The sequence below is a fragment of the Cygnus atratus genome, chromosome 18 (genome assembly GCF_013377495.2).
Source record: "Cygnus atratus isolate AKBS03 ecotype Queensland, Australia chromosome 18, CAtr_DNAZoo_HiC_assembly, whole genome shotgun sequence".
Taxonomy (NCBI): domain Eukaryota; kingdom Metazoa; phylum Chordata; class Aves; order Anseriformes; family Anatidae; genus Cygnus; species Cygnus atratus.
This window is the reverse complement of record NC_066379.1, coordinates 5,903,195-5,928,358: the sequence shown is the minus strand read 5'-3', so window position 1 is coordinate 5,928,358 and position 25,164 is coordinate 5,903,195. Positions and strand designations below refer to the sequence as shown.

Sequence of the window (25,164 nt, the reverse complement as noted above, 5' to 3'; positions counted from 1 at the left end):
GCATCAGGACACCAACAGGATCCTCTTCCCCCCATCACCCTTAGTCATTTAGGATTTTTTGGGACTGTGACTGAGGGAAAGCAAAGCGGTTTTCCAAGATTAGGTATGGCCAGGCTTCTCATTTTGACTCTAATCCTGAACAAGAACAGCTAAATCCAGTTAGAGTCTAAACAAACTTTAAAACTAAGTGTGAGTGAGTTTAAAGTCCTGACAGAGCAAACAAAGGAGCCCCAAAGGATCTAGCACTACATCCTCACGGGATATATACTTTCACTGCTAATCTGCAAGTCACCTAAGTCACCCATGGGTAGGTAGATTTTGATAGCTGACGAAACTACAGAGTGGCTGTTTTATCAGCATAAGGCCTTATGTTTAATATCTTCAGCTTTTTGGAAAGTCAAAAAATAATCTTTCTTCTAAAGAAAAACTACAGGGAACTTATTACTCATAAAGCAAGTAACATCAATAGTTATCTAATCCTACAGCATCATCACACAGGTTTGTAATCCAAACAGGAGTCAGGTGGAACGAAACAAGTTTGTCAAGGAAAAAGAAAAATCAAGAAAGTTTATAGAGACATCAGAAGCCTTTTTACCTGTGCTCTTCCTTTTTATATTATCTAAATACACTGAATGAAGGTAACAGCTCACAAGATTTACAGATACAAGCTATGAAGGAAGGGGCAGAAGCCAGAAAAGCCGAGTCAACTATTATCAGTTTGGTTATCTCATCGTTTTTAAGGCCTGGGAAGAGAGTTCCTGGTTTCATTCAGGGTCTTCGTAGGTAAGTCACAATAGTCTTCATCCATCCATCCTGGCAGAGACCAAGTTAGGCTCTTACCCTAAAAGGCAGTTTTCAGGGAAAATCAAGGACTGCATCATTTGCTGTTGAAGGGTAAGAAAGTATCAAGACAGCTCCATGCTTGAAAAGAGTTTAAGCACCCTGATACAAATGGTCAGAACTGACAAATCCACGGATTAGCTTTTGACAAACTACAGTGTCACTGGAGGAAAGGTAGAAGCATTACTGCAAAATATATTTTAAGAAACAAGGACAAAAGTGAAGGCAAGGAGGAAGCAGAAGTTGCTTCTGCTTCTTCCATTCCAGAGGTCAGAAGAGAGCCCCAACTGCCACAGTCCCCGCTTTACCACTTCCAGGGTTAAGGATGCATCTTTACAAAGTACTCAAGGACATGCAAGACAAAACACAAACATAAAATACGTACAATTTAGCTGCTGGATACATGCACAACAGGTTTTCCTGATACTGCCTCAAGAAGGCATGTTTTTCACGCTGATGTTCATCTCACCAAAATTCAAGTGCTGTTTGACCACAAGGTTGGGAAAAGCAACATTTTAAATGCTGAATTTCACCTCTTAAAGGGTTCAATCTAGTTGTCTCCATTATATTTTTCTCCCTGCATTTATTTCTTGTGTTCCTCTGCAACTGTGGAACAAACTTCAAGCACTTGTTTGTTTTTCTATCCAAAGAATTTGGGAGGTTTCCCTGATTAGTTACGCCCCCAAGTAGTAGTAAAGATTAGAACACGAGACCCGAACTACACAGGAGCTCAGGAAAAAGCCCTTAAGCCAAAATGGCAGATTTTCCAGAAGAACTAGGAAAAGATGAACACTTCTACAGCTTAAAATCCTTCCTAGCATTCTGAAATACACTTAATTAACTGAAATACACTTAATTAATTACACTGGAATTAAAACATAGCTTTTCAAGCAGACCATAGTCTATTATTAACAGCAGAAAGCAAAAACCAGATCAAATAGTTAAAATATTTCATGTTTATGCCTAAGTGAAGATAACAGAAGATATAACACTCATAAATTGACTGCATATAAGGATTTAGAATGGAAAAACCTACTCAAACTCAGCAAGAGTTGCATGGCTTAAAATTTAGTACCAATTTCTCATAAACCAGAGGGCTGACTAGGTTAGACCACAAGCTTCTGCACTAGCTGAGCTGCTACGATTAGTGGAACCTGCTGGCTCATACATAACTCATGAAGAATTCCCCCCTTTCCTCCCAAGGGAAACAATTTTGCATAACTGCAGCACTTTTTTTTCCCCCCAGATGTAAACCTGTAGAGTTTTAGTACAAGTTAGAGCAAGAAGTAGGTTGGCTCAGTGCAGAAAGTATGAATTCCAGAGACAAATTATTTAAATAAGAGGTTTTAGAGAATAACTGTATAATTACAGTTTAGCTGAAGTGAAAGAAAAGCTTTTTGCTTTCTGCATGAGGTCCAGCTGCAGTGGAGCCAACACGCAGCTCGTGACAGAGTGTGCGTGCTGACACGAACGCCTGCAAAGAAGCGAAGTTCAGCAGGTACAAACAGAATAAATCTACTCTAAGGATCCTCCTTCTATATTTTATTTATAAAGGTCAGTAATGTTTGAACATCATAATTATAAATTAATTACTCTACCAAGACTGACAATCTACTTCCTAGACAAAAATAGCTGTCCTAACTGTTGCCCTGTCCCAATCACCATGCTGACCTGCCCCCACGGGATGGAAAGGACAACTGATACAAGGCATCTTCAGTAACAGGACCGTCTTCCTGCTTCCAAAGCCTCAGCAACTGAAGACAAAAGGATCTAAGATCAGGTACAGAAATCCAAACAAGCGATCATAAGTAGAAAAAAGTCTCTTAGGCTATTCAAGACTTTTTTTAAAGGGGTTTTTATTTAATATCTAAAGAAAAGAGCTTTTTTTTTTAGTAAAAAAAATACAAGCTGAGGAAAATTATAAACAGAACCATTTAAAATGCAAATTTCAGATTCATCTAGTAACTAATCAGGAAGCATTGTAGAGTAGCATCTGGGTTTCAGGAATATAATAAATATCCTAAAAATAATTATCTTGAGCAGTTTTGGAGACAGTCAGTTCACTTTTTCCTCTATTAGAGCTCAGCTGTACAATCCCATGTGTTTAGCACATGTCACCATGAAAAACACATTTTAAAGTTTGTTAAACCCATTCTCACTTGAGCTGGCAGATGGTGGCACCAATCACGCATATAAGACATGGGAACAAGTTCAGGCTCCACGGCATACAGTCTGCTTCGCAACCATTTCTCCATTTCATTTGAACATCCACTCCTGTGAGGTGCTACAAGATGACTTCAAAGTTGAAGGCATGTGCCACTCATGATCAGTGTTTAAATATTCAGCAACAGGGCACAAGCCTAGAACGTGACAAACAAAACTGCAGCTTGAAGCTTGACAGATTGAGATCCACAGTGCTGTTGAGCCATCCAAAAAGAGATATTTGAGGGAAAGAAAGAACTTTATACAGTGTTCCCTGCACTGTAGGTAAGGCAAAAAAAAGCCACAAAGTATTTTCCTATATTTTTTTTTTCTTTCCTAAGACCTCAAGGATCTAAAACACATTTGTATTTCGCTGTGTATACTCTAGTCACTGATGTTTGCCCAGCTTGGGAGAAAATGTCAACTGCCACTGCAGAGCCAGCAAAGGAAATGAAAGAGCAAGAAGTGCTGTGGGATAAAGCTGCAGATAAGAACTTGTGTACCAAACAACCGCAGTATCAGTTTGCCAATCTGCATAGAAATGCAGAATGCATACAATTCACCTACTCACTTGCATTTTGCATTTTCAGAGAAAACTGGAAACGACAGACATTGAAGGCAGCCTTCCTAACGAAACCTTAGATAAAGCAAGTAACAAATAAAGCACTGAGACCTACTGCCTCTTTTCATTTCTGCTCTGGTGAAATGGATTTATACAAAAGCTCCATTTCTACTCCATAAAGATCAGGCATCAGAGGAAGAACAGATGTATCTCCTTGCTCGCTTTTCTACCTAGACATTAAATTCTCAAGCCCCAGCTTTATCTCTCTGGCTAGCACCTTTCCCTCCAGCGCTGGAAGAAGTGGGGGCAGGAGGGCAGAAAGGAAATATGCATATCCTTTGCCACGCATCTTGCTAATTAACACCTTCAGAGTAGCTAGCCTGGGCATTAAGGGATCGTATCCGGTCCACAGAAATAAGCAAAGGCTAAGAATTCATCCAGAGTTTCACTAAGTTTTATGAATCATGCTGAATCCCAGAACGCCATTATCATTATCTCCTGTAGCTATATGCAAGCTAATTTTCAGCTAGCTGGACTACAGCCCAATCTGTGACCGCACAGTGACGACATACCCTCAATTCTTGGTGCAGAGGGTGCACCACGCTGCCCCGTTCCACCTGTGCTTTAACAGCGTGCTGCTGTCACACCTGGAAAGGACATTCAGCGGCACAGACCAGAAGTCGTGAGAAGCTACATACACACAGGAAAAACTCAAAATTAATCTCAATTACTTCACGTACAATGCCAAATCTTTTGCTGGTGGCCTGTTATGTGTATGGCTTTAAATATGTTGTTGTGTTTTTTTTTTAAGTTGTTTATTGTTATGGTTCTAGAACTAGCTTTGGTTTTTCAAAGTTTTCAGACCTATATAAATAAAAGTATTAACAACTTAGCAAAGATTTTAATTCACAGGTAACCAGCAAGTATGGAAAACTGACAGCATTGGTATAATAGCCTTAAAATAATTCAACAGTTCAGCCCCACAGCAATTGTGAAAACGTACTCATGTTGTCTTTAGTAGTTCTTCCGGTTTAGATTAATTCACCAAACACGATGAATTTTACAATACACCGCTTCCTTCTTGCTCAAAGTGAGATTGTAAGATTTTTGGCCCCAGTGTTGTTAGGGGACTTACACTTAATTTTACGTCATTTTCAAAGCAATAGAATTAGTTTTGCCCAGAACATTTTTTTTCCTGAGGTTTAGGCTTTAGTTATTGATTTCTGGTACATAGCCACCACCCAGTGATAACTTCAAAGCACACAGGATTTTATGAAGGGGTAATACAGTTCACTGTTGATGTTATTACTCACACAGATTGGGTTCTGTATCTCTCTCTTGCTTAGCTGGATTCTTATTGATTAGAGTAAGAAATCAGAAAAGCCTGAATTTCACAACAGCCTGGATCCCGCTCCTCCCCCCAGTTTAACAGGGCTCTGCTCATAAACCAGGGAACCATGGTTACTACACTCATGACACGCTTGATCCTTTATGCATGTCACAAGAAGTCATAATCCCTCTTCTCTTCCCTCAACTGAGATCAAACTTTTACCATTTTCATTGAGTAAAATAATCAAAGTTGGTCCATTAATGCCTGGGATGTCCCTCAGAGTAACTGATTTCGTCTGAAATTCTCAGACACCCTCTCATCAAATATCACAGGAGAAACATTGAATCGAACAGGAGAGAGGTTTTTGTGTTGCCAGGAGATAACAACAAAAAAATATCACGTGGGTTGCAGGAACAAGCAGATTAAATAATTTAGCAAGCCAAAAGGTGATTTTCTGATTTGCCTATGAAAACTTTTCACATGGCTGTGACACCAGTCCCATCAAAAGCTGGACCTCAGAGAGAAACTGCAACAGCACTCCCGTTAATTTGGCAAAAGGCAGCTGGAACTTCAAATTAGCATCATTTCCCCTGGTTATACCAGAACACAATACATGTTAAGTCAACAATAAAATTAGCTAAAGTGGCTACTAGCTTTAATCAGAGCCTCATCTGACATTCCGAACTCCAGAAGGCTTCAGGTAGTACGCTGCATTCAAGAGCTCATTTTTTTTCTCCTTTTAGCGACAACTTTAAATAATCATCACAAATAGCTCCTAAGAAAAATGATGATGCCATTTTTAAGGAGGAATTTATTTACTCCTCCAGAAGCTGGCAAAGATTACCTCGGACCTTCGGTCTGCAGTGCTTTATGTGTATATCTTCTGCACAGAGACAACTTCAGCAATGCAATCTTGCTCCAAGTGGCTTTGTGCTCTTCTACCAGTGCAGAACACAAGCATTTTTCCCCTTCTGCGCACATACACCTCGTGAAGGTTAGGTAGTTCCTCCCCACAAGCCTTACCCTGATGCCTAGGGAAGCTGGCTGCTAAAAAGCATCCCAGCTTCTGGCTACTACCAGACATCAAGGGAACAATATTTGAGAGTTCATAGTAAAAACATAAGCACTGAACAGTTTGTGATAGACCAGGAGAAGAACAAACCCTCTTATAGCTACAATTTTAAAGAGATCCTGCTACGTACTTTGTGAGTCTCTAATTTTCTGACAGTTTTGTTCTCTTAGATCACAATACTGGTGACGTACCGATGACACCACCTTCACTCAAGGACACCTGCCAAGGAACACGACCTTAGCACACGTTTACAAATCAATCGTCACGTACCAGGGAGTTGCCACTCGCAGCTAAGTCAGAATAACGTAGGTTGGAAGGGCCTCTAGGAGTCACCCAATTCAGCCTGGTGCTCAAAGCAAGTCTACTCAGATTGCTCAAGGACTTGTCTGGAGAGCTCCGAGGACAGGAGGACAGGATTCCACAGCTTCGAGGCAACCTGTTCTAATATTTGACCTATTTCACTAGAAAGCACGCAGTGCTTGCAATACACATGAATTGCTGATTCAGAAAACTGTTTTGCACATATTAAAAACATCAAGACTACACTGAGTCCATCCCCTGACAAAAAATTGGGAAGATGAAGGGGATGCATAGGAAGAAACGGAGAAGGATGAGAGTGAAGACAATTTCACCCATAACGGGAAAAAAACCATCTCTGCATTACCCTTCTGCAAGCCATGCATTTCAACTCTCTATCACTGACACCGCTACAAAATGGCCAATGCAGGTGAGGTAAAAGACAAGGGACAAGGAAGACGAGAAGGGAGGCCATGCCGTCTTTGGTCATCACACCCCTCCCTCAGTTCAAAACTGTTTCATTGCCTACAGACAAAAAAAGTGGTTTTCATGCAGGAACTGAAAATGCCATCTCAGCATCAACTGTTTGCAAACAATCCTGTGAAAAACAACGGAAAGAAAATACATCTGGTGGTAAACAATCACATGAACAGAACCTGAGGTGACTGTCAAGTGTTCAGAGTAGGACAAAAATCTTGACTTTGCTGAATGGAATTCTCAAATAATCAATTCCTACCACGGAATTCCTTCTTTTAGTATACAGGGAAGCTGGTTTGCGTGTCCCACAAAGTCAGAACCCCCAAATTAAAGCTGATAAAGGTCCTCTACTTAAAGCGCCATCTGAATAATTTTACTCATCAAGAGTCAGTCAGTACCCCTGAATTATGCTGACCACCACTGAAAACAGGAACTTATTTACTTCTTCAGATGATCACTTTCCAGCTATGCCTCAACCCTGGGAAAGAAGAAGGAAAAAGAGGAAATGGAGCAGTGGTGTGTGTGTGTGTGTGTATAAACATATATATTTTTTAAATCAATCCAATATTCAGGATATTCATGAATGATTAGTGATTTTGTAATACCAATGCAGAACAGTTATCAGAGTACCATCATATTAAACTGTACACTTCAGATTAGATGGAGGAAGAATAGAGCAAAGAGGCCCTGGCTAGTTGTATCAGATGATTTTTCTATTCTTCCCACTCTACTCTTGCCAAACCACCAGCAAACATCAGCACACTTTAGGTCTGGACACTTGCCAGCTAGCACAAAGGCCAACAAAGCAGAAGCTGCTAGAAATACATTAGTTTTTGGGGACACAGAACTTGAACGACAAATATATACAGAAACTGAAGTTAATTAGTCTCAACATCAACAAACACAGCAAGTGAAAGGGGAAAAGACTGAAAAAGCATTGTGACGGCTGTCAGCTACTTGAAGTAAAAGAGTAAATCAAAATTTCAAGCAGGAATCCTTCAAACTTTTTTTTTCTTTTTAAATAATGGGACAGGCTGGCTTCACACCTTTGATGGGATCAGTCACTAACACGTTTTGTGAAGCTGCCACCCAGTACATGAAAAAAAATGGTGATCTCGAAAGCTGCAGCACTGTACTACAACCGGAGGACACAGAAGGGAACAGCAACCTTTCCTTCCTTTGGGAAAAGCTAGGCAAGTAGCATTTAGCATATTAAAAGCTTTAAAGCAAGCTGTCAGTTTGTATCTCCTGAATGGCAATACCACACACTGCTGGAGAATCACTAAACAAAAGAGTATCAGGATCCAATGTACTGCCAGGGTTACAAAATTATAGAAGCTGCTTTTACCATGTATCGCCCACAAAAGAAAAGGCCAAGCACTTTTCCTCTTCACTCAGCTGTTTTACAATTGCAAGTCAAAGGTCAACTATCTTCACTCACTTCTGGATCCCGGCCACAAGATTACTAACAACCAGCCTAATGGCTCCAGTTCAAATGCTGTTCAATCAAGTCCAGAATCTGTGGGCACGCAGCAATAATGGCACCATGACATCATAGCCAAGTTATCTGCTGAAATCAGATGGAGTCAGGCAGCGTGCATCTTTGCCTTCTCTCCCCACAGACAGAAACGTGAACTTTTAAGGAGTGGGAAGTAAAGGGTTATAGATTTTGTTCCTTCCTTAGCGTAGTTAAGGTGCAACATTTCTCTACAAAACAATTTTTTGCCATCATCTTACATCCCAAATTACCTTGACTTTCCAAAGCTGTGTAAACACCAGCCTTAGTAGAAATCTTCACTAGACATGTGAAGTTATGCGTGTGCCTCAAAGGATATTTAAACACTGAAGTGTGCAGCTGCATTCAACATCCTACAAGTTTATTTCTCTTCCGTCACTCATTTGAGGGCAGCAGGATTGACTTAATAAATAAGACTGATCACGAGGCACGCAAATGGGATACCCTGAGACTTCTCAGTCATGAGTGAAGTACTAACAAAACAGATCTGGCATGCCTGATGAAAATTAATTTCCACAAACTGAAATGCTTTTGAAGTGGACCAGACTTTCAAAATGACAATTTACCACAGAAGCTTGTCAGTCTGAATAAAATGAACTGTAACAATTCTAATAGCTGTTGGCTTATTTCTCTGAAGTCTGCCAGCTTTATGCAGAGAACCTTCCCACACCACACAAACTCACTACGACTGGATGCTGAAAAAAGATCCCTGAAACTCTTGGATTTTCCAGTAACTTTAGCGACGATCTTGAGCAAATCATCATTTCTAGGCCTCAGTTTACTCATCTATGAAGTAAATATGTAAAATGTGTATTTTCAGAATATAAGCAAAAAAGAAATAAAAGTTTTGTGAACTGCTCATCATAGCTTTGCGGAAGTGTTCAGCCTAGGTTTTGTGTAGAGTAGGAAAATCCCTGTATTCTAGGAAAAATACAGTGATTAATGTGATGTAAGTGCATACGTATCGGCATGTTTCTACTATCATGACAGAATTTGTATCTACGAGATGACATCAAGTGGCAAAGATTCAAGCACATTTTACTACAAGCAGCAGTTTTAGTACAGACAAAACATTCAGAAGTCTAAAAAAGTTATTTTCCCTTTAATTCTTAGAGAGGAAAATATTTTTAAATGAATACAAACATTACACAAGACATTTCTCATGTACTTCAGCAAACACCTATACCAAACTAGCTCAAAATAACGAAGAATACACTTTAAAATAAACTGTACTTCACTATATTCATGTTTTCCTTCCTGTTCAGCACTTTCTACAAGCTTACTTCAGCTGTGCCCTTCTTCAAATACACTATAAAAGCCAAAGGCAGCTAGTAGCGACCCAAAATAGAAAAATGATTGTTAGGTTATCACAAAAGAAATCTAGCATTTTGAAGTTTTGAACGTTTAAAAACGGCAAAAGGTTATTACATGAACATGGGAATTGAGGTGTGCAGATCTAACAGGCATTTTTAGGTCAATTATGGGCCAGGGATGTGGAAGACACATACAGATGCAATTATTCTAAGAGAACAATTTCAAAGCAGGATACATTCTTGCTGCCATTGTCAACAGCCACACGATATTACTGCATTTCTAACAGTCACATTTTGTTATTGAAATACCAGCTCTAGAAGAAGTATATTAAGTGTATACATAGAGGACTTTTTCCAACTTATCTTAAAATAGTAGCTAAATCAAGCCCTTCTCTCGTAAAAATTTTGAGCAGATGAGTAATCGCATTGAGGTCTGCAGGAGTTGATTTGTCAGCACACACAAAGTTACAGCCTAACATCTGCGAGATAGGCACCTCTCAAAGCAGTTTCTTCTCAAAGCATTTTAGAAAGCAGCATCTTAAAATACTTGAATAGTAAATGCATCACAGTAGGAAGGTAAGCCCATCTTTTACATTTACAGAGAAATACTGACTCTGAATGAAACTCCATTAATACACTCTGCAATAATGCTCTTACTACTTGGAAGCAACACAGCTCAGAACTATGCTTTGCTGAGAACAAATCATTACGGGGTTTATGTTTTACTTCCTCCACAACCAAAATTTTGGGCTTGTTCTGTGTGTTATTTTAATTACAGTCTTAGAAACTCCGGTGTTTCTCAAATTCTAAAGATGAATTCTTAAAGCCTTTGATAAATTGAAAGAACTACAGACCAAAATTCCTCTAATGCACTCCAACATCCACTTCCATCTGCACAGATCCATTAAATATTCAGTCACAAGCTTATCACTTGAGTTCATCAGGTCTGAAGATAAAGTTCAGCACCATTATTTGGCAGACTGATGCTAAATGATTACCTACTGAGAAATATTCTAATCACAATTCTTTGATACTGGAATCTTTGGCAGAAGTCAAAGGAAAGGAGCACCAAACTGATCTTGAATACATTGAAGGGTATCCTCACAGAGAAAGGAACTCAGTGCAGAGCCCGCTGTCTTGTACTTCTGCTTATTCGCCACTGTGTTTAAGACTGAGTTTTCAAATATTCCAGGCTCAGAAGAGAAGAGAGACTTTGGGATGTATGCTTAACACAGCAACAGAACAGCATCTCCTGCTTTTAAAGAGGTCAGACTGGGCTCGAGGAAACGTTTAGGTACCCTATCAAAAGGAGCTGGCAATCGCTGGGGACTCAACAGAGGGACAGGAAGCGACTCACCAGACTGAGGAGCCGAAAAGCCGAGGGCCAGAGCGCGAGCCCCGAGCCCTTCCCCTCCACTCACCTTAAGGATATCTCCCCGTTTGAAGCTCAGCTCGTCATCCGCCGTGGCTTTGAAGTCGTACTTGGCGATGGCTTCCATGCTGGGGCTGGGGCTGCGGCTCCCGGTGGGAAGGAAGCGCTCCCCGCAGCCTCCGCGGCTGCTCCCGGCTCAGCCCTCCCGCGGCCCGGCTCCGTCCGAGGCTCCGGCGCCGCCTGGCGCATACAGGAGAGGCCGGGGGTCGATCCGCCCTAGAGGGGGAGGAAGAGACGGGCCATTAGGGGGAAGTGGCACGGAGCGAGGGCCGGGGCCGCGCCCAGAGCCTCTCCCCTCCGCCCGGCGCGGCTCGGCCGCCGCTTCCTCCCCTTCCCTCCCGCAGGCCCGGCTCGCCGAGTGACACGGCCCGCGGCCAATGGCCGGCAGGAGCCCGGGAGGCGGCCCCGGGGAGCCCGGGCAGGGGCTGGGGCAGGGCCCGGCCCCCTCCCGCCCGGCGGAGCCCCGGGGAGAGCCGCCCCCGGAGCGCCCCGGGGGAGCAGGGCGAAGCGCAGGGCTCGCAGCGCGGTGGGGAGGCACCGGAGGGGCAGCCCGCTCGCTACGCCACGGCGGGCACACGCGGTTGACGCCCGCTGGTTTCCTTTTTTTTTTTTTCCCCATTCATACAGCCTGTATCGATTTGAATATGAGATAAAGCACAGATACTGCTCCTGGTTCTCGGCAAGAAATGGCTAGCAAAAAGCGCCCTGAAAGAATCTACACGTAGACAAAGTCAGGGCTCGGTCTGACATAAAAGCAACCTTCCTGAAATTCCAGCGTCTCGAGCAGCCCAACACGTCAAAACATAAACCCAAAGATCTTCAGAAGCACAGCGTGAAAATCAGCAAGGTCGAGGCAGCATCTCTTCCAGCCCCAGAAAAAATGCCACCAAATTTGGCATCACGTATATAGACGCTGAAACCATCTGAAGGCCTTGACAATAAACCCTGATCTCAGAACAGGGGGGATTTCATCAGAGCCCAGCTTCATTTGATAGCAGAGAAGGTAAGGGATCAGAAAGAAGTCAAGTAAGATAGCGAATTAAAAACCGCCATGAATTTATCACTTGGAAGAATCAGCAGAGAGCTGATCCTTGTCAATGACAATCCAAGACAGAAAAGATCTGACAAACACCAGTTAACCCACGCACCTGCTAATTCGGTCTTTGTGGTTATGGCCCAGAAAGAGCACTGCTACATGCAAAGGCAGCATATGGCAATAGTATTTTCTCCTTTTGGGGAAAAAAAATCCGCCTTACATAAATGCAGTTGAGCAAATTAATATGCTTATATTCCGCAAGTCCCATGCTTGGCCAATCTTTAGCTCCACATCCTTAAAGAATAACGAAGCTTAAGGCAAAAGAAAAAAAAAACAGAACTAAGATTTCTATCACTGATATTTACAGGTGTACCTATGTCAAAAAAGGAACACCTCAGTCAAGTCCCCACATGGACAGGGTTTGGGATTTTCTTTTGAACACCTAAACAGCCCGACCGAAACATCAGTAAGGCTGACAAGGCTGTCAATAGCCACAAGGATCACACAGAACGATCTGCCTGTGCTGCTGGAAGTACTAGAAATAAATATACAGGATCCAAGCTTTGGCCAATACACATAATAAAAGGACACGCTTTTTGGTTTTAATTGAGTTACACTTTGATGACTCTAAAATGCTTAAGTTTTGATATTGATTAAAAAATCTGTTTTCCTGACATCAGCCTTCCATACTGAATGAACATACACATACAAACAGCAGCAATAACTTCCTTGCGCCAGGAACGCTTGCCCTTTGCCAGCCTCTACTACGTTTGGTTCCCCATCTCCTCATCTTTATAACCTGACCTATTTTTTTTAAACTGATGTGTTTTTACCATTTTCTGCTGTTCCAGCAATATCAAGGTGCAACACGAAATGACCGCATACGAAGCGATGGAAAATGCAAACACTCGTTCAAGCGTATTGTCAGTAAGTCCTGTACGCTTCATGGTAAACACAGCCGAGTTTCTATTCCTTCTTAAAAGGATAAATATAGCTGCAACATTTCTGGGTTTCAAAAAGCTCAATGCTACATTTCAAGCTGCGTATCATCATACGCATGCAAACGCCATCAGCTAAGGGAACACTCCTTGCAAACCCGAGAATCAAAATCGAAGAGCATAAAAGCAAGTTGCACAACCCGGACAAAACATTATGGGCTTAACATACATCTAGAGATGGAAACTACTGCCAGCTGGTAAACGCTCCTCTCTTTGGGGGTACACAAGCATTGCTACCCAGCACTTTACTAGCATCTAAAATTATTTTATTTTTTTTTTACTGAAGGAGTTAATACCCAACTTTTTTTTTTTTTGGGGGGGGGGGGAACTGATGCAGCACTTCCAAGAACTACACTGGCATTTTCCTGAGCTCAGCAATAGTACAACAGTGGGAAATATTCCAGAACAATTTAAGATGAAAGAGATTCATCACGTAATTTTCTTTTTAAGCATGCATTCGTATTACTACCACCATCATATGTATTGTCAGCATATAGAAGAGTTACGTTTCTAGGTAACGATACTAACAGCTGCTGCAATGTAGAACAAAACTTTAACCATCAAGACTTTAGGCAAAAGCATAGCTCAAGTTTAGGCACAAAGCTATACGGAAATTAGGGAAAAGCTTCGAAAATATTAAACCAAGATACATACGCAGAAAACACCAAAAAAATGGTAAACTCAGAACACCAATTCCCTTAAAGTCATTTAGGAAGCATTTGCTGCGCGCTAACCTTATTCAGTAAGAGCCTAGAGACAGTCAGCCACACAACCATTGCAATAAAAGAAACCTACTGCACAAGGGAAAAAAATAGCTTACTGGGGAAGTGGCTTGTGCTAGGTCTCTGCCAACTGAGAGCACAGCTGTAGGTATTTGCTTTAGGCAGACTGCCAGGAAAGAGGACACGTTGCAAAGCCTACTGTACCTTAGGTCCACAAACTCCAAATAGGATAAGATAGGTAAGAGTGAAGCACAGTCAGGATACGAATCCAGTGAGCACAGTTACAAGAATTAACAGATGATCTTACTAGAGCAGCCACTAAGATTTACCAAAATATCAGTATGTTTATCACCTCTCACCTCACCGTGTTTTGCTTTTAAAAAAAAATCGGGGAGGATGAGGAAGAAAATGGATGAGGAAGAAAAGGTAGAAGATGCAGCTGACTGCAAGCTTTTATTTGCAATACAGTGCTGCAGCTCAGGAAGGAATATAAGTAATTATAAATACAAACCTCCCCGCTGTAGCCAACCGGAAACAATTCTCATGATCTTTTCAACGGATATTTCAAAAAACACATAGGCAAAGGTAGGCTTTTTATGCTGCTCTCACAGATTTTATAGCAGATGACAGCTTTCTAACTTCAATCTTTTCACTGTTCTTCTGGAAAGTAATACGGGCAGGAACAGAAGAACAGACAGTTTAGAAAAGCCAAAGTAAGAAGATACATTCAGTGGAAGATTTTGCAAAGAATCAGATCCTAAGCTTCATCATCTGTTATAGGACAAAACATTACTGAGGGTGGTGGAAACAAAAACGTATGGATACATCATCTGGAAGACATGCAGAAATGTTAAGTGTCAGCTCTAAACAAAAGAATAGAAAGAAGAAATCATAAGGGCAGAGCCCTGATTCAAATTAGCCAAATAAGGAAATATAGCATTACAAACTAACCAGGTAAAATATAAATTAAGTTATCAACATATAAAAGCCAGAACATTCAGGGTAATAAATGATACTCAAGGCCTATTAGCTTAATACATTTCAATTTCCTTAAGTATGCCTTGTCTTAAGTCCAGATATCACAGAACTAAGCTGCAGTACAAAGCAGATAATATTTATCAGATCAAATCATTTTATCAAGTAATAAAAAACTTCAGCTCTAGCAGAAATTATTTATTGTCACTTTCTTATTTTAAACTGTATAAAGCAAGACTAAATGTTACAAGCTTCCCGGGTATTATGAAACACTTAAAACACTAAATTACTTGATTGTTGTAAGAGACTGTAATAATTCAAAGGCCATTTTTGGCACAAATTCTCAATATCCAAAGTTTGTGCAGACATGGATTACAGACAATGTCATGTTTGAAAGATGTTAACAATCTGGGACCCTTCAAATACGGGCCCTTGACAGACAGCATTTCATAATCTTTAAAACAAGGAACTGACTTCCCTAAACACTCTATTTGAGTTATGAATAGCTCTTCCAGTTATTAACTGCGCTACAGACTATTTTCTCTTTAGGTTGTAAAAGAGATCTCTATCTGGAGTCAGATGTTGTGTGAGTTGCTCAGACAGTACCCTTGTCCTCTATAGATTATTTTAAACTATATTGGCAAGTTACACCTTATCACATAAAACCAACAGAGAATCTCAAGCAGGAAGTACAGAAGAGAAAGAGAAGGCTAAGAGAGGCGTCTTTCTCTCTCAAAAACTCACACTTGAAGCATGACACAAAAGGTCTTAGAAGAAAGGAAGGTATGGACGTTAACCTGCCTACAGGCTATTCACAACCTTTTTACCTTTGGAAGTGGCCTGAAATTACAGAACTCTGGGACGAACATTAAAAATAAGTCCCAAGAACCACCCGCACACAACACTCCACCGATGCACATCAAAGCAAAATGACCCCAGACACAAGCCTCAGCCCGGCTGGGGGACCCGAGGAAGGACAGCAGCACCTGAGGGCACTCTGCCTTGCAGGTAACCCCTCCCTGGAGCCCAGGACCTTCTCTCGCTCCTCTTTAGAGCCCAGGACCCCCTTTCACACACCCCCTAGAGCCCAGGACCTCCTTCCGCTCCCCTCTAGAGCCGAGAACTCCCTTTCCCCCCCACCTTCTAGAGCCCAGGACCTCCTTCCCTCCCTCTCTACGGCCCAGGACCGCCGTTAACCCTCCCCTCTTAGAGCCCAGGACCCCCTTTTCCCCCCCGCCAACCCCTCAGGGATCGGCCCCGCTGCCCCGGGAAGCCCGAGGCGAGCCCCGAGGCGCACAGCGGCGAGAGACGGAACACCCCCGGGGCCCAGGCCGCGACACCGGGAGCCTCCCTCCCTCCTTCCCCTCAGCACCCCGGGGCAGCCGAGCCCGGCACGGGCCGACCCCTTCCTTCCCCTCAGCGCCCCGGCTACCGGACCGGGTGTGCGTGCGTGCGGGAAGGAAATCAGCGGCCCGGTGCCCGGCCGCCCTCCCCCCGCTTTGACTCACCGAGCAGCTCTGGGGTCCCCCGGCCCGCCCGAGGCTCCTCGCCGCCCGCCCGGCCCCACGCGGCCCGGCCCGGCCGCCCCCTCCAGCGCCGCCTCAGCCGCCGCCGCCGCCCCCCCCCACCCGCCCGCCGCGCCTGCTCCGCCGCCGCCGCCGTCCCCGCAGCAAATCTCGCGAGAGCCGCCCCCTGTCAGCCGCCCGCCGCCCCGCGCCTGCGCGCTCCCCTCTGCCGGAGGAGGGAGGGAGCTCGCGGCTCCGCGCATGCGCGGTGGTGGGCGGGGAGCGCTGAGGGGTGAACCGTGAAGCGTTGGGGAGGTGCTGGTTATCCCCGGTGAGGGTGCCGGGAGGTGGAACCCCTCAGCGAAGGATTTGCCTGATTTATCTGCGGCCCCACCTGCCCGTGAGGCAGGGCGGTCTACACCGCAGCATGGGGTTGACAAGGTCTGGGGTTAACAGGGAAAAAGCCACTGAGGATCCTAAAATCGTTAGGGTTGGAACAGACCTCCAGGATCACCTGGTCCAGCCGCCCCCTACCACCACCACCACCCGCCCAACCCTGTCCCCAAGCACCACGTCCGACCTTCCCTTGAACACCCCCAGAGACGGTGACTCCACCACCTCCCTGGGCAACGCATCCCAACACCTGACCGCTCTTTCTGAGAAGAAATGTCTCCTCATTTCCAACCCAAGCCTCCCCTTACCAACTTGAGGCCATTCCCTCTAGTCCTATCACTGGTTATCTGTGAGAAGACACTGACCCTCAGCTCCCCACAACTCCCTTTCAGGTAATTGTAGAGGGCACAGCTGGAGCAACCAGGGAGAACTGCCCCTAGGCAGGAATGCTGTGCTACCCAGCCTGGGTTTGAACACAGCTTTCAGAGGGTGTAGAGCCACACATCAACTCCCGAGCACAGAACACACCCGGTAGAGCAGCAGCTACTGTCTATTCTGCACTCTGATCAAGGCACCCTTGCTGTAGGGAATAAAACTGATCACACTGTGCAATTAAAACACGCACAGAGGGCAAAATTCAGATGGCACAGGCATCTAATTCCCAGGGTTAACTATATGACCCTCCTCTCGTTCTTTTAGCTTTAAAAGGCTGTAATTACAATATGGTAAAACAGTTGCCTAGGTAAATATCAGGCCTCAGTTTCTTGGTAAAGAGTACATAAAACATTCTCCTCTTGCTCTAGAGAGGAAAGTTCGCTTCTAAAACAGAGGCTTTCTATAATGATTCCCACTCCCCTGAAAGGAGGCATTCACACCAAACAGGCTCCTACCACTTTCCTGAAACAAGCGGCGATAGCCACAAGCCAACTATAGAAGTTTGTTTTTAATAGGTTGCTCCTCGCTCCCCCGCTCCCTGAAACAATGGGGAAACTGGGAATGTGGGGGCTAAATATAGCATGTACCACAGTTATCAAGATGTAAGCTGCAGAGATCACATCTCTGCTCATTTAAGCTTAGGATTACTCTGACCAAAGACTGGGTTCAAGACTACATCTTAGTCTGCCATACACAATTGGTACTTTGTTTTTATGACAGTTGTGTATTTTCATCCTTCAAATAAACCCACTTTTTTTAAAATAAACCACCACACTGGTTGATCTCCCCAGCTGTGCTCTGAAGGGGTGGGGTGTCATGGTTTCATCCACACCAAAATTAACATAACATCAAAATGTATATGGTTACCTCATACGATTCTGCTTGCAAACCATACTCTGCAAACATTGTCTGGTAACAGTCTCATTCTAAATGCTTAAGCAGCTTGATAAAGATTCATGACAGGTTATTTTTGGATGAAATCTGTGCTTTAAACCCTTTGCAAGATCATTTTCTCCTAATAGCATCGTATTTAAGAGGCTCTAATTTCTTCCCAGATTTGGGTGTTAGGGGGAGGTATGAATTCTCCTAATACTTCGTTCAAAAACTGGAAAGGGTGGAGAAAAAGAGCTATGGCAGTTGAAGATGTTACAAATATTTCAGACATTCTTTCTGCGGATGCAGAAGTGATTCAACTAGGATGACACAAAGACCGCTGAAATCAGAGCTAGATTCCAAGATACCTCAAGTCCCCAGTATTTGTTGCTTGAACAGACTGAGTCTCTGGTTTCACATATGACCTCAAAGGAAGGATTTAGAACATCTTAGTAAGCCTTCTGAAAGTTAAATAACATCTTCTCAGAAAAGTTATAGCAGGTACTTTTAGCTGGACTTGAAAAGCCAGACATGGCTAACAGCTGCCAGTTGAATGATAGCTACTTTAAGAGGCTGCAGCTGCCTGACTTTAAAAGGGCAGCCCTAGAAGACCAAACAAGCAACAAATTTTAGAAATACAGATCAAAGTGCTATAGAAAGATACTCCTGATAAAGAAGTTGCTGAGATATACTTGTTTGCAAACCAATTAATGTAATGTTCCCCCCTCCTTGCAAACAAGTTAATGCTTTAGAAATATATACAACTTACTGTACAAATGCGGTGCAGCTTCACAGCAGCAAAAGCTGAAATTCCAGCATAGCTGTAAGCAAGGGTGAAAAAGACAGACATTGTTTTGCTAGAGGATCAATTTCAAATCACTTCTGTAGTCTAGGAATAGCTTGAATTTTCTATGACCATTTGTGGTGATAAAATCAATCTAAGATTAGTTCTGAGTATTTTAAGAAGTTGTAAGAAAAAACTTGGTGCCTGACATTTCTTTTGGATCCTTTTTTAAACACCTCAGAGCAGTCTTGGGATATAAATGTATGATTTTTGCTATTAATAGATTCAAGGAATATTTGTTAGAAGCTTTATTTTTGCATTAGTAGCCATTTAAGGTTTAAAATTGCTGCTTGGTATGTTTATATTAATACAGTATTACTGACCAAAGACAGTAGTTACTGATGACATGAAGTTTAATGTTAGCAACAGCAGTTATGTTAATGGCAGTGTTACTGAACACAAACCATAGTGGTATCTGCCCTACCTCACCACCACCTTTAACCTATGCTGCACTAATGTCTGTGGCCTTGCCATGGAATTTAATCATTGTGGAAACTTCTACGTTATTAGGACTCAGAAATCACACTGTCATCTAGAGGTTACTACTTCTAGTGCCACAGCAAATGCATGAACTTTGCATAAACCTTAACATAATACCCCTCCAGACAAGCAAACGTGGTATGTACTAACAGACAATGTACATGTTCCTTGTTTTTGTCACCATCTTAGTGGTGCTGGATGCACTAAGTATACTTCCTTGTAGAGCTGATGCAAGAAGCTAAGTACTAACCAGGAAGATATTCTAGACTTTCTTCTCATTCAAAGGAATACAGAAGTGACCTCTCATTCCCGCTTGCTGATATCATCAACACACACAGCTTCAAAGGTGGTTTTGAAAACTAAGCATCAGAGCCTAAATTGGAGCCCAGGGGCCTCTGCCTCAAACAAAAGAGCAACTGGGAGCTATTGGGAGTGCTACTGAACTTAGAGAGGGTTCATAGTCAGAAAATATTTGCTCTAGCTTTGATTCATATCTGTTCTCTCTATTGCCAAACACAAGTTAAAAGCTTGTGAACTGACACAGTAATGAAAGAATGAGCTAGTGTGGTCTCTATGTTCCACAGACATCGTGAGCAAAGTTAACAACAGCAGAATCTTTCTGGTGATAGTGCAAGACTGTTAGGGCTCGAGAAAGCTATCATCTCTCAGATGGAGCAGATACTTCAACAAGGAAAATCCAAGCTTGAGTGGAAAACAACACACACATGATCCTTAATTTGTACAACCTTAATTTGTAGATGTTAACATGATGGGAAGTTGTATGAGTCAAATTCTTTAATGTTTCTCATCACTCAAAAAGAGAAATCTAACATCTGAGTACATTAGATACTGGTAGTGTCCAAGAGAATATGGGGTGGGTGTAATTCCCTTAAGCATGAGTAAGAACCACTTGTTGGTTGCTGGAACCAGACATCACATCCCAGCTTTAACACGAGAACCTCCAGCTTTGGTTAAGTCCCTGCTTCATCAGTACTGTTCTTTCACAGACAAGTCACCTTCTTGACAAACTTCTGAAATAATTTTGTTACAATGTGATTTAAGCCTACCTTCCACGTGTTTCAGCTTCTGTGCCTTCTGAACCACAGGCAGAGAACTTTCCTTCCTAATCAAGCTCTCCAAGATGTCTCACTTCATCCTTTCTGCAGTCTTGACGTTTGTTCCTAGCCCCACTCTCCTCAGACAGGAGAATATGCTATCATCGTGAACACAATAAAATAAACAATTGCCAATTTTAGGAGCTGTGTCTTTTGCAATGAGTCTATTTTCTAACTGATTCTGGCACAGTAAGCATAATTAAATACAATGCTAATATGTACCTTTCTTTCTCTGACGCATTTCCTGATTTCAAAGAACTGTAGTGACACTTTTTTCCTGAAAGCAAAACCCTGACTGGCTCCAATCACCTTTAGATCAAAAGTTCACATCACGATTCTGCATTACATTTCTGCAGTTCACAAAGCATCAGGCTGTGTGTCTTGTAGCTGTATATAAGCAGCCTGATGTATGAGCCCAGAGAGAAAGCTTCCTCCCATTGAAAGCAATTTAGACAATCTGCTACGGGGAATGTAGAATAGACTTAGATAACTCAAGATAGTCCTGATCAATTTTCTGGCAAGCTGAAAATGTAATGCCATAAGACTGTTCTGGCAGCTGGAGGAGAATTGACTTGCTATATACCTCTGAGGAGCAGGACTGAAGTGGGTGCGGCAAATAGGGGAATGCCAGGAATGTAAGCACAGCAAGGAGGGAGTGCTGGGAACAGGGCTGCTGAGATTTGCCCATGAACATCTCCTCACATCAACCCTAATGGTGGCCTCAGCCTAAGAAATCAAGCCTGGGACATTCACCATAAAAACCCGAACTACTCCACTTACTAGGTGTTTGGAGCTGAAGTTGCTTCACCAAACACCTAATGCGACACAACAGAAATGAATACGACTTGCTCTAGTGAGACTAAACACCTTGGGAAAGCCTAGCATCTACATTGTAGTCTGAAAGTCGCACCACGTGCAACAAACCTGCAGATACTATTTACAGATAGAAATAACTGACAGTCATTGAACAAGCTCGGCCTGTTAATGGAGTCTACCAGATTTAACCAATATTAGCAGAGTTTATCAAAGAACGTAACGAACTAGGTTTCTGGTGTAAGTAGAACATTTCTTCACATCTATCTGTAACATTGTGAGAGAGTGCTAATAACAATCAGACAGCAAAACTAGAACACATCCAAATGTGTTTTCTGTGGCTATTCTTTGGAGAGCAGGATAGCGAATAGACTGAACAAGTACTTCAATACATATTAGTTTCATTTTAGTTGGCAGTTGTGTTAGCAATAAAGACAACAATACCAAAGGGATATAGATGTACATGCATACATACAATACAAATATCCATATTCTGCAAATAGGGGAACAGAGGTAGGGAGCTTGTTCAAAGCCATACAACGAACTAATGCCACAATGTTCACCAGCATTTGGAACAGAATGTATAGTTCTTACGAGCCTTGCTGTAACCGTCAGCCAGCTCTCCCTGTTCAGAAACCATCCAGTGTTCAGCTCCGGCTTCCTCACACATTGAAATGTTATCACGACTGCCTATTTCTGTGAATCTGCCCAAATGCAGTAAATAAGTGTTGATGCTCGTGACCCAGACAGAACAGCTGATCTGCCAAAACAGCCTCACAATTCACTCAGTAGAGATCTCAAGAGCACTTGTGAAGCAGCTTAATCACCACGCAACACAAACACGGACTGTTCTGACTTTTATAGACCAGGAGGAAAAAAGTTAGCTTATACTCAAAAGTAACAAAAAAAAAGTCCAAACCAAAACCACCCAGGAGTCTCACAATAAATCTGAGAAGTAGGGAGAATGTAATAAGAGCAGATTATCTTCCATACCACGTCTCTATGGTCACAAAGAAAGGACAAGATTGTTGTAAAAATTACTATATAGTAAATGCTGTTCTACCTGGGAACTGTAATAGCCATTGCTGGCATTAAGAAATTAAACAATAAATGAGTTGGCTGGGGTCACCCTGAGCTGCTTAAGCTCTGAAAGAAATCCGTAAAAGGGAACCAGACCCAACTATAGTGTGCCATCTCCCTTTCTTTAGTACAAAAGGGCTTCTGCTTTCTTCCTACTCCCAATTCAGTCATCTGTCATTTTCTGGACAGCTTGAAATTGTCAGTTCAATTACCTTTCAGTTGGGAAGCAAAACAAAGCAGATGCTGTTTATTACTAAAAGGCTGAATCTCATTCTTTAGAGGAATATAGTATCTCACTTTTTTTTTTATAAGTGGATATTGAATTATGTACAGCTCCCTTATATATTAAAGGCACAGGAGCTGGGAAGTAACATCATTTAGCTAAAATGAAATACTGTCTTCCCTTCAAGCTTTGGTAGAGGTGTTGGTCAACTACTGCTTTTAAATATTTAAGACTTAAATAGGTTTTGTAACAATCTTTTAAATCAAACAGAAAACAAACCCTTTTAATTCCTCTTATTACTACAAAAATATTAGAAATAGGGTCAATTCCTAGCATCCGGCATCAAATGTGCAAAAGGGGGAAGAAATCAGACATGCAGCAATTGCCTTTTCAAAACAATAAAAATTTCTCAGTGATTTAAAATTCGATTTTCAATTTTGCACTACTGGTCAGAAATGCTACCATCACATTGATTAAAACGCAACTTCAACATCTTGCCAGAGGTTAACTTAAAAAAGCAAAGAAAGATTTTTTTGGTATACAATACCTGCTTTAAAGTGCTCCTACTCAAATTCTCATGTCTGCTCTACCCGCAGCAGCACACTGAGGAGGACTGACTGAAAGGCACATGCAGGGAGGTCAAATAGTTCCCTTGGATCTGTCAGGGACGGCAAGCCATTCGGAGGCGGAAGCTTACTGCAAACCGAGCCACATCTCTGCCCATATGTTGTGGTCCCAAGAGGAGACAGCATATCCCTGCGCTGAAGACATGGTGAGCATGAAATTAAGCATTTCCAGAGTATACACAAGGGCTTGCAGTAGCTGTTTCATTTCTCTAAATTCAATTCCTTCCCAAGTAACATAGAATACCTTTACAGAGTGAAACAATTCCAAGAAGTATAAGGATGTGGAACAAAGCACCCACTGAACGGTTTTAATAGCTATTTTGAAGCAAGCGTGGAAAGCGATATTAACTTGCAGGCAAGATTGACCCATCTGAACTTTCCATCCCAGAATATATTACTATAAACAGCCAGAAATACCATCATCTTGTCTACCTTTAGAACATTCATTCGCAATTCTGTAATAAGAAAAAATGAGGATGAGTAATGTAAGAGCATTTTCTTGTAAAACAGGCCTTTAGACTGAAGTTGAGATTCAAAAATCATCCCACCTTCGTGTCTCTTAAAGATAACAGCATTTTTCTGAGTTTTCCTTTTGTCATCTAGTACTAGAATTCATGGGAAAGGTGCTCTCTGGACAATTCTTCTGTTTCTGAACCTACCAGCAACATTGTCCAATTCAGGGGTGCTTCTACTGCTCCAAGCATCCTTGTAATATCATGTTTTGAAAATGTTTTTCACAGACTTAACATGCTCTACAAGCACTAGGCCTTTAAACCACTCTGAGATGAACAGTTAGACCAAGTTTACCAAGGAAAAAATAAAGGCACAAATAGGTTTAGTGTCCTGTCCTTTAGCCCCTATAACTGCACGTCTCAATGGCAGAAATTCTATAGAGAATGCTTGTGAGCAAAACCAGGTTTTATTACCGGCTTGTTCAAGACCCACGGGGAATCTGTGTCAGACAAAATAATCCAGACTCCGGATCTCTGTTCAAGACATATCTTTACTCTGACCTTTTATTTAAAACATTCTACTAATTAAGTAGATTTTATTGTGCTGTGGGGTGGAGTAATCTAGAGAGGAACTAACAAGATGCTCATGCAGCACTAAGTACAACTCATGATCTTATGTTTCTACAGCTCCAGTAACTCATTTATCCTCTTCCCTTTCCTCATACTGTCTAAATTACACCAGAAAATTCCCCAGACCTGCCATTATTTCCTTCTAAGGCACTGCAAACACTTACAGTGTCACTCAAGTGTGTTAAGAGTTCCACATTTTTATTTTTATTCTTCTGATTCTAGGTTCTGGGTAACTACAAGCTCAGGAACACCAGGAGATTTGTGGCCTTCATTCTCCTGGGATTTACATTTTATTTAAAAGAGCTGAAACCAAACTTGCAGAACTCCTGCAGTCGTATGTCTTTAACTCACACTGTGAAGGCAGACCATGTCCGAGGAGCACTCTCCCAAAATACTACGTTCTCATCCAAAACTTCATCTGCAGGGGGAACAGCACAGAGCTTGTTCTTTGTGCAACTCCTTACTGTAAAAATCACAAACAATTGCATCAGAGCTTGGCATCTGGACTTTAGCACAGTACCGAACATCAGTTTTGTACAGACAAACCTCAAAGGGGAACGGTGGCCTGGGACAACTCAAGCAAAGAATTACAGGGAAGGCATAAAGACTGACACATCTCAGCTTAGCCAGCCCACCTTGAGTTCAGAAAACAAACCCCAAACCTCTGTAGACAAAGGCAAAGTGCCCACTTCTGATTTCCTTTCCAGATTGTGCAGCGGCTTCCATTCCCCGTAAGAAAACCCTTGCTGTGTTTGTGCTCGTTACCCAATGCCTTGCCCTGCGCCTGGCGCCCTGCCCTCACCTCACGCCTCAGGGCTACCCCGACCCCGCCGCTCAGCTTCGCGCGCCGCTCTCCCCCCGCCAATCACCGAGCGCCGTCCGGGCGGCAGCGCGGGATCCCACCAACCAGACGGCGGCTTCTT

General features: G+C 42.5%; 1 protein-coding gene across 3 annotated transcripts in view; it reads right to left on the bottom strand.

Moving 5' to 3' along the window:
• GRB2 (growth factor receptor bound protein 2) overlaps nt 1-20,592 on the bottom strand; it is a 54,864-nt gene extending 34,272 nt beyond the window's left edge. Inside the window, exons 1-2 of one of the 3 annotated variants that reach the window (XM_035558869.2) lie at nt 20,370-20,592; nt 11,031-11,257 (exon numbers count right to left, since the gene is read on the bottom strand). In XM_035558869.2, the coding sequence (XP_035414762.1) occupies nt 11,031-11,108 (78 nt within the window). In that variant the 5' untranslated portion in view covers nt 11,109-11,257; nt 20,370-20,592. Of the gene's footprint in view, nt 1-11,030; nt 11,391-16,280; nt 16,383-20,369 lie in introns of those variants that run through there. The other 2 variants (XM_035558868.2, XM_050714393.1) reach the window with 2 other exon arrangements.
• Between the last annotated feature and the right edge of the window lie 4,572 nt (nt 20,593-25,164).